General features: G+C 33.5%; 1 protein-coding gene across 1 annotated transcript in view; it reads right to left on the bottom strand.

The window, feature by feature from the left end:
• The window catches only part of CDC42BPB (CDC42 binding protein kinase beta), a 183,430-nt gene that overhangs the window by 72,942 nt on the left and 94,361 nt on the right, over window positions 1-16,127 (bottom strand). Inside the window, exons 7-11 of the mRNA XM_001366950.5 lie at window positions 15,162-15,362; window positions 11,244-11,492; window positions 5,460-5,539; window positions 1,605-1,771; window positions 1,362-1,481 (exon numbers count right to left, since the gene is read on the bottom strand). Of these exons, the coding sequence (XP_001366987.1) occupies window positions 1,362-1,481; window positions 1,605-1,771; window positions 5,460-5,539; window positions 11,244-11,492; window positions 15,162-15,362 (817 nt within the window). The remainder of the gene's footprint in view (window positions 1-1,361; window positions 1,482-1,604; window positions 1,772-5,459; window positions 5,540-11,243; window positions 11,493-15,161; window positions 15,363-16,127) is intronic.

The raw sequence follows: 16,127 nt of genomic DNA, 5'->3' as shown, positions 1-16,127 counted from the left end.
ATATGCACTGTATTGGCTCTTCCCTATAAATTGCAATCAATTCTCTCCATATGTGGGTACTTGTCTCTCCAAGAAGTGTCATGGCCCTTACTCTCCTCCTGTACCACCTCTACCCTTCCCACCACAAAGCCGCAATAATGATGAATCTACCTGCATTCTATCTGGTTCCCCTCTCTACTTTATTTGGAGTGGAACCCTCCCAGATTTTCACTCGACACTCAAGTGACTCAAGGCAATGTCCCTATCCTTTGCATGATAAGCAATAGAGGCCGCATTCTGTCTGCATTCTATTAAGGCACCTGTCTGTTCATTGGAGTAATTCTGGCGATGCATACTCCCTGAGAACCTACTCCATACAATGGGAATGGATGAGATCATCAAATGAATTAGTATATATAGAAAAAAGCCTTGGATAGATATGTTTTGGATGAAGATCCAACAAAGGAAACTGAGAAGAGGTCAAAAAGGCAGGAAGAGAACAAGGAGAGAGTAGTCAAGAAAGATGAAGATGAGAAAAGATTCTAAGTTTCACTGATATCATATTCATTATTTCTTATATTACAATATTGCCCTATCACATTCATGTACTACAATTTGTTTGGCCATACCCAAACTGATAGGCATTTTGTTTTTAATTTTTTGATGAAACAAAAAAGTGCTACTATAAATATTTTGGTTATCTATGGAAACTTTTCTTCCTATCTTTGGTCTCCTTGGGGTATTTGGCATGATTTTAGTCACTGTCTTGGCATCAATTCCAAATTTCTTTCCAGAGTGAATAGGGCAATTTCCATTTTAATAAGTGCAATGTGAATCCTCAGTTGTTTTTACTTGCATTTCATATATTAAAGATTTTAAGTAATCTTCATGGTTGATGAAAGTTTTTGATACTTCATTTGAAGTGTGCTCTTATTCTTTGATCTCTAAACTCAGGAAATAGCTCCTAGCCTTATAAATTTGGATTAGTTTCCTAAATATCTTGGTTATCAAATCCTAATCATGAGTTTTTGATGTAAAGATTTTTTTTTTCTGAATTGACAATATCCCTTACTCTTGCTACACTGGTTTTGTGTAAAAGCTTTTCGATTTTATGTTATCTGTTGTATCCTGCTTCAATTTTTACAAAGTATTTCACTGGGGTGGTTTTTGTTAAGTCAGTATCATTCCTAAGCCTCCAAAAATGAACTTTATGTTATTTTTGCCAAAACAGCTATAAATAAGACTACTGTCAATCTATTGACAAATACCACTCAAATTTAAATAACTGCAAGTATTTAAAAAAATTTTAATCAAGAATTTAATTTGAAAATTTTCTCCAATACAAAAACGGAAGTGCTATACATTAAAATCAAAACACATACCTGTTATTTTATTTTTCAGCCGTTCAATTTCCTCATTTAACCTTTTGATTTCTTTATCTCTATTTGAGTTTCCTGTAGAGCGAGCTGAACTATGAAAGGACTGTACAGTTTGGGTTGATTCTTTAGGGGATGGAGATAAGAAAAGATGTTAGAATAAACTTACATTGTGGCTAAGTTGGAAAAAAAAATTATAAAAGCTATTGGACCACAGTGTGGTACCTACAAATCATTTCTGCAACTGACCTTGTAATTTTCTGCTCAATTCCAGCTTTTCTTGTTCTAGTCTTCGAATTCTTCGTTCATATGCTTCAATTTGCAAGCTGTTCTCTAGATCTCGCTGCACTTCCTCATCTTTGGTGATAGCATTAGACTGCATTACACTTTTTAGAGAGCCTCGATCAGAAAAACAGCTGCAAATTAAAGAGAAAAGAAATTTTTTATCTACTAAATATAACATTCATTTGGTTTTTTGCATTTTAAGAATTAGAAAATAAAAATAAAGACTTTCAAATGGCTCTGCTGTTTAGGAGCAAAAAATCATAATTGTTATTGTAATTCTTTTAAATTGCTAATTATTAGAAACCTAACAATTGAATGAAATGCAAGCAACTGGTAAAATTTCTAAAAACAGGACTGGGCACATATATACAAATTAATTTAATTTTAACATTTCCACGTGTATTTGTACTACTTTAGAACTGCAAGAATAAAGACTTTCTGAGTTTAATTTGCCATGCATTTGCCATCTGAGTTAATAGCTTGAAATGTTAAATTTAATGTTATTTGCTCAATAAGAGGAAGATCAACAAACATTTTAAAGCATCTAATGTGGTGCTAGGGTAAATGCAATTTAGATTAGTCATTGTACCTGCCCTCATTGTACCTTAATAGTCTATGGTTTAGAGGGATAAAGATAAATAATTATAATCTTCTAATTTATTAAGGTAAATTTAATTTAACAAACATTTATTAAGAATCTATAATTTTCCCTTCCATCTGCTAGGCACTGGGGATTCAAAGATAAGAGTAAAACAGTGCTGGCCTTCATGGGCCTTACATTCATTCATCGAGGGAAAGAAGAATATATGTATACATAAGAAGATAAAAATTTGGGGAGTGAGAGATCACTATCTTTAGAGGGAAGGGTGGGACAGAGATTGGGGAAGGCACTATCAAAAATATAGTACCTGGGGGCAGCTGGGTGGCTCAGTGGATTGAGAGTCAGACCTAGAGATGGGAGGTCCTAGGTTCAAATCTGACCTCAGACACTTCCCAGCTGTGTGACCCTGGGCAAGTCACTTGACCCCCATTGCCTAGCCCTTACCACTCTTCTGCCTTGGAGCCAATACACAGTATTGACTCCAAGACAGAAGGTAAGGGTTTTAAATATATATATATATTTATATAATATAATATATTTATATATATATACACACACACACATATATAGTACCTATATTGGATCTTGAGGAAGATAAGGATTCTGAGATCCTGAGATGAGTAAGGAATAATACCTTATAGACATGAAAATGATCTATATGAATATACACTTAGAAACATCTTAAATGCAAGGCTGCTTCCTTTTTATCTTAGAAATAATTAAGGGTTCTTTACCAGATAAGTGTTCAGTTATTAAGATCATTTTGGAAGTTGTGTGAAAACTGGACTAGGAAGAATATAGCAATTTTAGGACGCTTTTGATAGTCCAAGCAAAAGGTGATGAGGGAATGAACTAGAGTGGTAGTCATATAAATGAATGCTGTAGAAGCAATGAAGAGAGGAAGACTCAAGAAATATTTAGTGTTTATGAATCTGAGTGATTAGAATTAAAGTGGTACCTCCAATAGAAATACTTAATTCTGGAAGAAAGGATGAGTTTCTGGGGAAAAAATAATCAGTTTCATGTGTCTGAAGCAAATTTCTCTCTCTCCAATGTCACCTTTGTTTTAATGTCATCTCTCAGTGACCTGGAGGTCAAATACCACTGAGTAAATTCAGGTAGACAAGCCTTCAGAGAAAGGAAGTTAAAGAACCAAAGAACCAACAAGACAGGAAATTGATTCCATAGACACTGACCTACTGGGTGGTCCAAGCAAATTAAGAAACTATGATTCCTTCCTGAGATGTGACATGTGAGAGTTAGTGGGTATAAAAAAGAGTTTATAAGGGGAGACATGGCAGGAAGTCAAGGTCATTGACATGAGTGTGGAGAGCAGAATGGACCCTTGCTGGGATATAGCTAGAGGCCCATAAATGGCAACCATAGATTAGAAAATTAAGTATCCCCCTACCTCTCCCCTACATTTCCCTCACTTCTACGTCTACGTCTACGTCTACTACTACTACTACAACATTGATTTAATAAAGTTATTAAGCTACAAACAGCCTCATATTTTTAAATATTACACATTATGTTTTGACTTTGGAATTTCTATGGAACATTCAGAAGCTATATAGCATGTAGATGACAAAACAGAACAAATTGAGAAGGTAGACTAAGGTTGCACATATAAATTTTGCAGTCACTTGTATAAAGACAATACTTCAACTTGTATGAGCAGATGCAATCACAAACAATGTAGAGAAAGAAGGAAATACAAATAAGACCCTAAGACATATTGATGCTAAAGGAGATAAGCATCAAAGAATACAGGAGGAAAGAGTACAATTTAAAGGTTGATAGAATTCAAGGAATATGAAGCTTGAAAAAAAGCCATTTGATTTAGCACTTAAAAGATCAGGCTGAACTTTCAGGTAAACATGGCAGCAGTCTAGACACAAGACTTCCTCTCCTCAGCACCCATCGATATAGACTACCTCAAAAGACCAAAAATACCAAATTCATAAGAATGAAGGGACTCTCCATAGTAGGGCATAGCATTGAAGGTATGTGGAATTTGGGCATTTCCACACTATAAGGGGGTAAAAAAGCTCCCAACCAAACGTAAGCTGATCTACCCTCCCCCAACCCACCTATGGAGCAAGAGTCGGAGCCAGAGTCAGAGCCAGAGCATGCCACAATCAGTAAGGGAGTGAGGGGTACCTCTAGAGTAAGGGGCACCTTTAGGTCCTTGGGAGCTGACTAATACCACCAAAGGCCTACCCCTGAGAGCAGATACACCTGAAACCCCAGCAGGCAGGAAAAGATCTTTTCCTGGCAACAGTTTTCCCATAAACTTAAAAGACAACTATTGAAAACTGATTGTCAGTCAGTGTCTTATATGGGCTATATGTTCTGTAGGAAACTATTTTCCTTCTTTCCTTATACCTAACCTCTCATTCAAGACATCTTTTTTATTTTAAAATATAAGAGACAAGATCTTGGGCAGTAGTCCTGTGAAGATTTTCCTATTTGGTGGTACCCAAAAGAAGTAAAATGTATAATTTAGTTTTTTCTTTTTTAAATTCTTACCTTTCATCTTAGAATCAATGATATGTATTGGTTCCAAGGCAAAAGAGTGTTAAGGGCTAGGCAATGGCGGTTAAGCGATTTGCTCCAGGTCACACAAGTAGGAAATGTCTAAGGTCAGATTTGATCCCAGGACCTCTTGTCTCTAGGCTTGGCTCTCTATCCCCGGAGTCACCTAGCTGCCCCTATTCTAATAAATGATTCTGAATCACAGACTTTTGATGACCTCTATTCTTTCTTATTCTAGCATCTAAAATCCAACAATTGACAGGTTTTTAACAATAGTAGTGGAAAATAGAAAATTGAGGAACTAATTATTACTGTAGTAAGTCTGAAGGATTATCTCTTAAAACATAAAATCTTGGCAGCTGGGTGGCTCAGTGGATTGAGAACCAGGCCTAGAGATGGGAGGTCCTAGGTTCAAATCTGGCCTCAGACACTTCCTAGCTGTGTGACCCTGGGCAAGGCACTTGACCCCCATTGGCTAGCCCATAACACTCTTCTGGCTCCAAGACAGAAGATAAGGGTTTAAAAAAAAAACCAAAAACCATAAAATCTAGTGTTCACTGTATTACTGATAGCATCCAACTATATTACTAATACTAACACCTTAAAATTCATGACCACAATAAAAATAATCATTCATTTAATTCTAAGTCACTGATCTCTTATCTTAAAGTAAAACATACCTTTCAGTTGTAAATGTAAAACCAATGAAGGGCAAGTGTAATCCAGAAAAACCAGTATGAGAACCGGGAGGTACTATTTCCTAAAATTAAAAAAAAACAAAACACCAAAATAACATATAATCATATACCAAAAAAATCATGTTTGCATGAAACGAGGAAAAAAGACAATGTTGTGGAGGTGGGAAATTATTTACTGTCTTGTGGTTGTATATTTAATAAAATGCATAATTTTATAAAATGAAAATTTTGATACGTTTAGATGTTATGTTAGAACTTATCTAATTCAATTCCTTCATGTTATAGATATAGAAATTAGCCAGCTAGGGAGCAAAGTGGTTGGAGCATGGGGGGGGGGGGTGGGCGGCGGCGTGGCTAGAGATAGACCTGAATTAAAATCCAGTCTCAGACACTTACTACATGACTTTGGGCATATCATTTAATCTCTAACTGCCTTACTTACCTCATCTGTAAAGTGGAGATAAAAAAAAAAAGCACCCAGTACCCAAGGATGTTGTTGGAATTAAATGAGATATATTAAGACACTTTGCAAACCTTCAAGTGTTATGAATCTGTTAGCTATTATTGTTATTCTTAAGGCCTAGAAAAGGGAAATCACAAGGGCAGTAAACACCACTACTCCAATTAATAGTAACCCTATTTGAAATCATATAACAAGCTGATAAGCTTTAAAAGTAGATTTATGATGACTTTTATGACTGATTGTTACTTTTGTTAAAATATATATATAGTGAATATCTGCAATTTAATTCAAAACATATATGTTTTGCATAAGCAATTCAAAAAACTTAACAGTATATAGATTATTTTTACTATCCCTAGCTAAATATATGTGAACCACTATCCAACAGTCCAAAGGTCAATAAGCGTTTACTTACTATGTAAGTATTTAATGTAATGTGCCAATTGCTAAAATGTGTATTAAAGATAAAGTGGAAAAATAAAGCTTAAGATCTTATCAAACATTACTGGACAATTAAGCTGAATTCGTATTCACAAGAGTAAACTGACTTAAGAGATAATGGAATATTTTTAACTTTAAATTAAATTTGAAGTCTGGAGTGAATAGAAAACATGGGATTTTGTCCACTTCAATTATATTATTTTGTTTTGAGGGTAATATAGTAGATTTTTAAAGCTTTAGTAAAGAGAAGTATAAAAAGAAATTTAACAATGTAAAATATTTATATTCTCAAAAAACAGTATTAACATTGGTAATATTTTGCTCTTTCTCTTCCATGCATCATTGATGTGGACAATACTCTTATCATTAAATTAAATTAATTAAAATATCATACTCTTAAAACTGGGAGAGAATAAATTTATACAAACAAAGGCAAAGTGACTGGGACTGGGCACTCTCACTAGATAGGGCAGATTTGGGGCAAATAATGGACCTTTTCACTGAACCACTAAGGTATTTTTCTGTTTTCTCCTGTGTCTCCCAAGAGTGTCACTGAAGGTAGTGGAAAGAGGTGTTGCCAGAGGAATGATGTTAAAATCTTATTTGCTACCTATATGACTTTGAGTATATTAAGTAACTTGTAGATTGTTTACTCATTTGTAAAATAAAGAGGCTGGATCAGATGACTGCTAAGGCCCTTTCTTAGTTATAAATCTAATATGTTATGACATCAGAGAAAGAATTCTTAGCAGTACCATAAGAACAAAAAACAAATGGCACATGACTTCAGGAAGCAGAATTACTTTTCAGAAGAATTACTTTTGGGAAAGTATGCTCATTTATCTAAACTTCAATTATTTTACTCTGAAGCTATGTCACCTGTTTTGGGCTAAGAATAGGAATAACATGAGAGTGGATAAATTTGCTCTATTATGGAAAAATGCCACTATTAACTTGTGAAGTCTGATGAATCAAACTAAACTGTCATATAAAATAGTTTGTCAGACGACAGTAAACAAATTATAGAACCAAAAACCAAATGGTAAAATACCTGTCTGAAATTCAGTAATAACAATCAATCATAGGTGATTGTTTTAAGTTTCTTGGCTTTTTGCTATGTACAGAAAACACTGAATACATGACAAATACAGTAATGTAGAGAAGTCTAATAAATTGCACTAGATTGTCTTCTCTGTTGACTAAGGGAAAAAGCATTAATTCGACCAGAAACCAGAATTGTGTGCTATTGTGGCTGACTTTTATATATAATGCTTGATAGTTTACAAAGCAATAAATCCTAATTTTAAAAAATCTTGTGGCATAAGTAGATCGTTTGAATCTTTGACATCATTAACAGATCACTTAAGTTGTACCTTAGCATCCTTATCTATGAAACTGAGAAAGTGTTACCCAACTTAAGGACATCACTCAGTTGTTGGGAACCTTCAATTCAATTCAGAGTCAATCTCAGAAAGCAAGTCGCACATTAACCTGCACTCAATCTGAAATTTAGTGTTCCTCGTGTCCTTATGACTATACCATGCTTTTGAATCCATTCTCTATTACCTGGTCTTATTTTCATTTTCTGTACCTGTCTTTTTTAAATCTAGGCTTGCTGACAAGTTCCCTGATCATTCCTTTATCAATTATACCTTTTTTTTTCCCTCATCAAAATTGTTTCTCCTTCTCTCTTGTTTTTGGACTTCAAAACTATGTTTCTGCCACCATCTTATCCTATAACATCCCTTAGCTTCTGGGGTCATTTTGCCCTGGAATACCCCTGTGTTTCCTTCTCTGATTGGTGAATTCCTCCAGTGGCTTCTATTTTGTGGACACAGGTTGGTCTTATTCCCTTAATGGCCCTATTCTAGGCTTCTGGACGTTAAAACTATGCCTGGGTACCTTCATCTCACCCTCCCGACTCATCTTTCCAGCTCCCTTTTGGGTACTGTCTTCTCCCATTAGAATGTAAGTAAGCTCCTTGAAGATGAGGACTTTCTTTTTGCTTCTACTTGTGTCCCCAGAATTTAGCCAGCATCTGGTAAATAGTTAAGGACTGAATAAATACATATTTTTCTCTTTTCTTTTCTTCTCTCCTGAGTTGACTATTACCTAAAGAATTTTTAGTTCATAAGCTCCTACCTAACTTTTCTCTAAATTCTTTGAAATCTGTTCCCAAATCTAGGATATATGACACCCTCTCATAAATTCTAAGACAGTGTTCATTATGCCTCCCTAATCTCCCAAGATTGTAATCATTTCTACTCCCAATAATCATTTACTTCTTAGACTCCACTTAAAATAATATATCAGGTCTTGGTTTTAGCTTAGAGGCAAAAAGGAAGCTTGAACAAATTAAATCCTTTATCAATCTTCTGTGTCAGGTTTGTGATGGTTTCCAGATTCATTTATTCTAGGAATACTTCAGACACTAATTCCTAACTCTATTTCCACAGAACTTCACTCTTTTGCTCTTCACCAATTTCCCTCTTTGGTTCCTGGATTTCTTCAGATGAGCATTTTTCTATTTTTAATACTAATCAGCTCATCTCTTCCTCTCTCTGAGCTATGCTAGCTATTAATTTGGAATAAAGTATACCCTGCCAGAGCCTTTCAAAAATCATAGGTTCCATTTGATCAAGTTTTAATGTCACATATAATGTAAAAATTTGCCTTCTTGCATTAAAATCTGGTTCACCTTGACTGTCAGCCACACATTGTATACTTTTATATAAACATCTGAGCCCACTTATTTTTATTACTGGCTTATTTATTGGAAATTGTGTCCTGTGAAATTCTAGCCAACAATATAGCTTGTCCTTCTACATTGCTGCTCTCTATGTCACAGAGTATGGCTGATATGGAGGCAACTTTCTACCCGGTCCAAATACATTTTTACCAGCCCTTGTTGGTGTACTATATCCATGGATATTCCTATATTATAACCTGTGGTTCAAAAATTCAAAATTCATTCCAAGTCTGCAACTTCTTAACAAACCTCTAACTTCCCAAAATCATCTTCTTTTTCTGAAGTCCTTCTGACCCTTCCAAATGGCTAGTAAGACAGAAATGTCAGTTTAAATGATCTCTTCATTGCTAAATTTGATAACTTTTTCTTAATCCTCATCCTTGCTTACTCCTTCTACTACTGTTGACTATGTTTTTCTCCTGGGTGCTTTTCCTCTATTGTCTATAACATTTTTCTCTTTGGTGTTTTCCTATTGAATAATCTTTCCTCAATTTCTTTTGTTGGACCATCATTTGTATATTAACTCATTACCATGAACTTTGCTCTTTTTTTTCCTCTGCGCTCTCTCTCTGATTTCATGTGTATCTATAGATTCAAGTATTTTCTCTACAGACATATATATGTGCATGTATGAATAAATATGTACAGCCCTAATTTTTCCCTTATTTTTCCAGTCATGCACCATCAATTTCCTACTGGTATCTCCTCCTGGATTTCCCTCCTACAACTCAAACTCAACATATTCAAAATAGAATCAATTAGATTCCTCTCCAAAATTCATCCTTAGCCCAAAGTGGAATATACCACCACTTCCCCAAGTTGAAAACCTTTGAATCATCCTTGACTTTTCCCTTCTCTTTATTCTCCACATCCCATCAGTTGTTAACTTGTCAATTCTACCTTTATATCTCTCACATTAGTCCCCTTTTGTGTGTGCTGTGGCCTCCAAGCTAGTTTAAGACTTAATACCTTTCACTTGAACGAATATAGTAGCAGTCTCTGAGTTGGTCTCTTTGTTTCCAGGCTCTCCTTACTTTAACACATTTTCTATAAAGCTTCCAAAATATTTTGCTAAGTCACAGACAGGTCTGACCATGTTACTTCCTTGCTCAAAAACCTTGAACAACTCCTCATTATCTTTAGGATAAGATATAAACTTCTCAGAAAAAGTATTTAAGGCCCTCCATGTTATCATTTCATACTACTAACTTCCTCAAACTCTAGTCAAAGGAGACTGTTAGAGCTATTCTTCAAACTTAACCCACCACCATTTCCTGTCTCTATTAATTCTTTATCTGAAATGCACTTTCTTTCCATGTTTACAACTAGAATTATTGTTTTCTGTCAAGGCTAGTCTCAGGGGTTAAGTCTTTCATTTAACACCTTCTAACATCATTTCTGATTCTCCAGAATTAAAGTTTTCTTTTACTCCAATTCCCCTAATGGCATACATTTTTGTATGTGTTATATCCTTCCTCAACACCCAAGTAAAATATGAGCTTCCTGAAAGCAAGATCTTTGCTGTTATCTTTGTAGCCTTAGCACCTAGCAGAGTGCCTTATATATAGTTGTCACTTAATAAGTATTTGAACTGAACTGACACTATTCTTAAAGGGCTGTGTCAGGTTTGTATATTTACTCTGTTATCAGTTCTTGATTATATTTTCTATAACTTAAATAGGATTTTTGATTTATTAAGTGCCTTCTTCAAAACAAACCTATGAAGTAGTGTAGTTATACACAATTTAATGATGAAGATATTTCAAATGGAGTAATTTGTCCAAGGCAAAAGTTCACAAGTGGTGGAGCAAGGATAAGTATATACACATAAAATTGCTTTGAAAAAGAAAAGCATATAGATACAAGATATTATATGTATAAAAATAATCAAACATAGGAAGTATTTCTGGTTGCTCACCATGCAAAATGTAGTTTAGATTCTTTAGACCGTAATTTCAGAGAAAGCACAAAGAACAAGTCGCCCAAAATGTCAAAAGTCAAAATATTTATCTTTGGAAACCAAATGGCAAAAAAGAATCTGGGATTAAAATCACATGTATTTCTCATCTGAAGCTATCCTGATAAACAAATAAAGCAGCATTTTGATGCTTACCGGATTTCTCAACACATCATCATCTACATCAAAATTTGATGTGTCTGAAGGACTGCTAACATCTGGAATATAAGGCGCTTCTAGATTTCTTATGTCTTCCCAATTAATTCCTTCAAAAAATGCGTGCCTTTTGAAATCTTCTATTCCATTCTGCCCTAATCGTCGTTCTCTACTACAGATGAGCCTTTGAATGAGGTCTTTTGCCTCTTCAGATACATCAGTGACATGAGAAGGAAACTGAAATCGCTCCTAAAAAAAAAAAAGATTAAGTTCAACATTTGTTCAACATTTTTTCAGATATATAATAAAAGGAATGTCAAATTTTATAAAAACCTTCATAGACAATAATAATTAAAAGATGTTTTAGAATGCTAATGAAACACCAGAGCAGACTAATAAATGTTTTATCATTTAATTCAAAAAGTGTGACTGGATCAAGGATAAAAGCATCCCCTAAAATAAATTTAAAATATATATATATATATATATATATATCCTTTTCATTTGCTGAGACTCATTCTGTATTACGTCTAAATTTTCTGTGAAATAGCATATTTTGGGAAATTATATCATTTTAGGAATAGGACAGTGATAGGCTATAAAATTTTTAAAAATTTTATTTGTGGGAAATGACAGAATATTGTCACTATGTTGGCACAAGAGATAATGTGGGCATTTGAAAGACATGTGCCTTTTGAAGAAAAGGAAAGTGAAAATTAAGGAGAAAACAAAAGGCAAAATGAAGAGGAAAAGAAGAGAATTAAGAGAAAAAGGCTGAAAAGGAGAAAAAGGATGAGGATATTATTTAGCTTGACTTTTCCATTTGTGAGAAATGATTTCTAGATTTAAACTTTAGAGTTTGAGTCTGACAGAAGGGCTAATAATAAGTCTATTGGAAAAGTCAATATTTTTGATCAGTTGCTTCTTAAGAACAGTCTGGGGGGCACCTGGGTGGCTTAGTGGACTGAAAGCCAGGCCTAGTGGCGGGAGGATCCCAAGTTCAAATCTAGTCTCAGACTCTTCCTGTGTGACCCTGGGCAAGTCACTTAACCCCCATTGCTCAGCCCTTTCTGCTCTTCTGCCTTAGAATTCTAAGGCAGAAGAGCAGTAAGGGTTCAAAAAGAAAAAAAAAATTGGCATGTGTTATCTCAATGAAACATATGATATCCTAAAGGGACACTCAGAGATCACCTAAAAACTTGGAGGCAGAAGGAGTTATGTATCTGAGAAAATTATACAGAAAATTTTCTTAGTTGTACTGAGCTTAAATACTCTAAAAATGAAAATATTAATGTAAAGATATTAAAAAAACAAATATTCAGAAATTTACTTTTCATTAAAAAATAGTAGAGTGATTATTTTTTATTTGGGCAATGTTTATCAAACTGTGGAAAACAACAGAAAACTTTCTACAAATTCACTTTGAAATACTTAGATTCAACACTTTAAGAACCCAGATTTTCATTATACCAATCCCATTTCCCCATGCCTATTGTGTCTTTTGTATAAAATATGTAAAGATCAACTATTCAACTTATTAGTGGTTAAAAAAGGTAATGAAAGAAGACAAAAGAAAACCTCTGATCCTGGTTCCTAAAGCAATCTCTTCCTAAAGCAATCCTGGCTTTAGAAGAGGAGGTGTATATATTAATTTTTCAGAAAGAGCAGGGAAATTATTTTTCAAAGTTTTGTCTTTTTTTGGCGTAGAGGTGAGAAGTAGAAGGGAGAGGTGAAGGGACTCAGAGTTAACCTTACCCAGAGTTTATAAGTAGTCATAATTTTAATATCTTGAAAATTATTGCTCTATTCAAACATATCACATAACAGTTAAGAAAATTAGGGAATCACTGAATTAAATGAAAACTACAGCCAAACACTATACAGACTTGGTTTGATTAATGAAAATGTTAGTCGGTAACTGAAACATTGATCTGTAACTTAAACTTTTAGCAGTTAGCAATAACTTTTTATTACGTACTTTTTGCCTTGAAAAACAGCAATTTGTGGTCCCTTATTTGGCAAAAAAATGAAAAGAATACATATGATAAAAGATTTGGGCTTGGTTCTCTAGACCCCAAATCTTAAAAACAAAACATTCCATACGTGATTTCAGCAAACTATACATCCTAGAGCTAGTATTTTTAATCATATGTGGATTTTCAATTATAAATCCTAGGCATTTTTAAAAGTAGTTTAAGAAGTTTTTTTGTTACAAGTTAATTTCTTTAGGTTATTAAATTTCATTGGTGAGAATGCTTTGACATTTTTGCTCCTAAAATATTAGGCATATAGTATTATTTGAAGGTAAATTATCTTTATAATTTAAAAGTCCAGCTTTTTTATAAATTATGAAAGCTATGTTCTCAATTATATTTACTGTAAAATATTTTATATCAAGTGTTTCTAATAGTTTATAGAGAACAATCAAATTTTTAATATAATTCACTCAAAAGATAAATACTAAAAAATTAAAAAGATAAGATCTTTTCACTTTACTTTTCAATCAATAGTTCAATCGTTTGCTGATATTTGTGATAAATTTGATGAGTGAAAATTCCAAACACTAGCCATGACCAATATTTACTAGTTTAAAAAAAATCAAACACAATAATGAAGCTTACTTTTCTCATATCTGTAAAGATAACTCATGTTATATATGTGAAATTCTTCAAAGCAGTATCTACTAGTGTTCTTGGGTAAATAAATGTTTTTCAAGAAAAACTTTTGAGTAAATGACTTTAAAATATGAGGACAATATACTTCAGAAATCTTGTCTTAATATAATTTTTCTGAAATCAGTTTATGTTTATGTATATATATGTATGTGTGCGTGTGTATATATGAATATGAGAGAGTATATTCTACAGATGACAAACTAATTCCTGGATTAAGCCAGGACACTTTAGGAACTGTGACTGTGGTCCCTGGGGTACCATTTTATAAATTATACTACACTATCATTTTACATATGTGTTCTGAAAACAACAATGTGTAAAGCAAATAGTTGTATTTATTTATTAATATGTTCCCTACTGTCCTTCCTTAAAATCTTAAGAGATGTCTTCTCACAGGAAAAAAAAATGCTGAGATTAAACTTAAAAACACACACAAGACTTCAAAGAATCTTTGTCAAAGTTTCTGTACTTTATAGTTCCATCTAACTCCTCCCTACAAAAAATTAGATGGATAATTGATCCTCATGATATCTGCACACTCATTAAAAGCATAGGTATTTAAATATAAAATAATCAATTTCAATCAAATTTCAATCAGTAATCGAATTCTATGAACCTTCAATCTTTATATCATCATACTAGCTATGTTAGTGCTTTAAGCTTTTTAAATTCTAAATGATAGAGATGTCTTTGTTTAGATGGAGATCAGACAACACAAACAGCCAAAAGGGTTTTCTGTCCATTGAAGCAATCTTATTAATTCTCCTCAATATGTTCTCTGACAAATAAGCAATAAAGAGGTTAAGTACCTCTTATCTGAATGACCTAGTAAGGATTCTCTGAAGATGCTTTTTGCTCCTTCCCTCAGACTCTAAGTTTTATCAGAGCTTCAAATGAACAATGAAAGATACAAAATGAAATGGTTCATTGCCATGCTTTAATTGTGTATATCTGATACTAAATGACTGTGTGTACAGTGATACTGAACAATAAAATGTAGTCAATGGAACCCCAGGAATTTGAAACAGTAAATATGATATTCTTAAATTCTCTAACTTGAATCCAAAGAGAACTTATCCTAGTGTCATATAGTCTACTAATCAAGTAAGAACAAAGCCTTTCTTCTCAATTAACATATACTTAAGCAAATCATATCACTAAAACTTCCAAATGTACTGTTGATATAGGTGAAGTTATATTATTTTATGTATACAAAGGAACAAATACAAAAATTATTACTTACTTCATGATTCATAATCTTTCCATAAGTTTCCACTAATGATTCTGCATAAAAAGGTGTTTCACCATATAGCATTTCATACATGCAAACACCTAGAGACCACCAATCACATTCTGGGCCATATTTTCCCATTCCATCCTCCATTGCTTGTAGAATCTCAGGTGAAATGTAGTCAGGTGTGCCCACTGCCACAGAAGACTGGACCTTAGGAAAGAAAGATTTTAAATTAAGCCTCCCAAATCCACCAAATTGTTCAATATTTAAGTTTCTGAGGGTTGCTTTTTTCACCTGTAAAACAGTAATGATAATATATGCCCTATATTTTTTACAGTTATTTTGAGAAATAACATCTTATAAACTGAAAAGCTCTACAGAAATAAAAATCATTTTTATTTCTTCCAACAAAATTCTGCCTTTTTTTTTTACAAAGAAAAATAGCCAATGATTAAATTTAAGCTAATGATCATAACTTGCAAGCACAGTGTGAATAAGTGAAATCGAGCCTTTCTAGCTCTTTTTGGATACTAATTCCACCACTCATGTTAGCAATACCTTCTAGCTTCATGTCAGACAAATGTAAATTTCACAAGCATCATTGGCTTCATTAAATCAAGTGATAAAAACAATTAGAAATGTCTTGGGATATTCAAGGGAGGAGCTGAATAATGAACTCCCAAAAATACATATAGGTAATTTGGTCAGGAGTTTCCATTGTCTTTTGATTATTGTGGGAATCATTTGACCATAATAAAGATATCTTGACCATTCAATAATAAATGATTTTAAAATTTAAAAATTCATTACACAGAACTTGATCCCAAATCATCTTGGCTCTGAGATCAGTTCTTTATTCACTATACCATATCTTCTTTTAAATGATTACTTTTCTAATACTTTAATGATCTGTAATCACTGTCAGAATGTGTACTCCTACCAACACAAACGGCAATCTTTCTTTGTATATAGTCT

The sequence above is a fragment of the Monodelphis domestica genome, chromosome 1 (genome assembly GCF_027887165.1).
Source record: "Monodelphis domestica isolate mMonDom1 chromosome 1, mMonDom1.pri, whole genome shotgun sequence".
Classification (NCBI taxonomy): domain Eukaryota; kingdom Metazoa; phylum Chordata; class Mammalia; order Didelphimorphia; family Didelphidae; genus Monodelphis; species Monodelphis domestica.
This window is presented reverse-complemented; position numbering and strand designations above follow the sequence as displayed.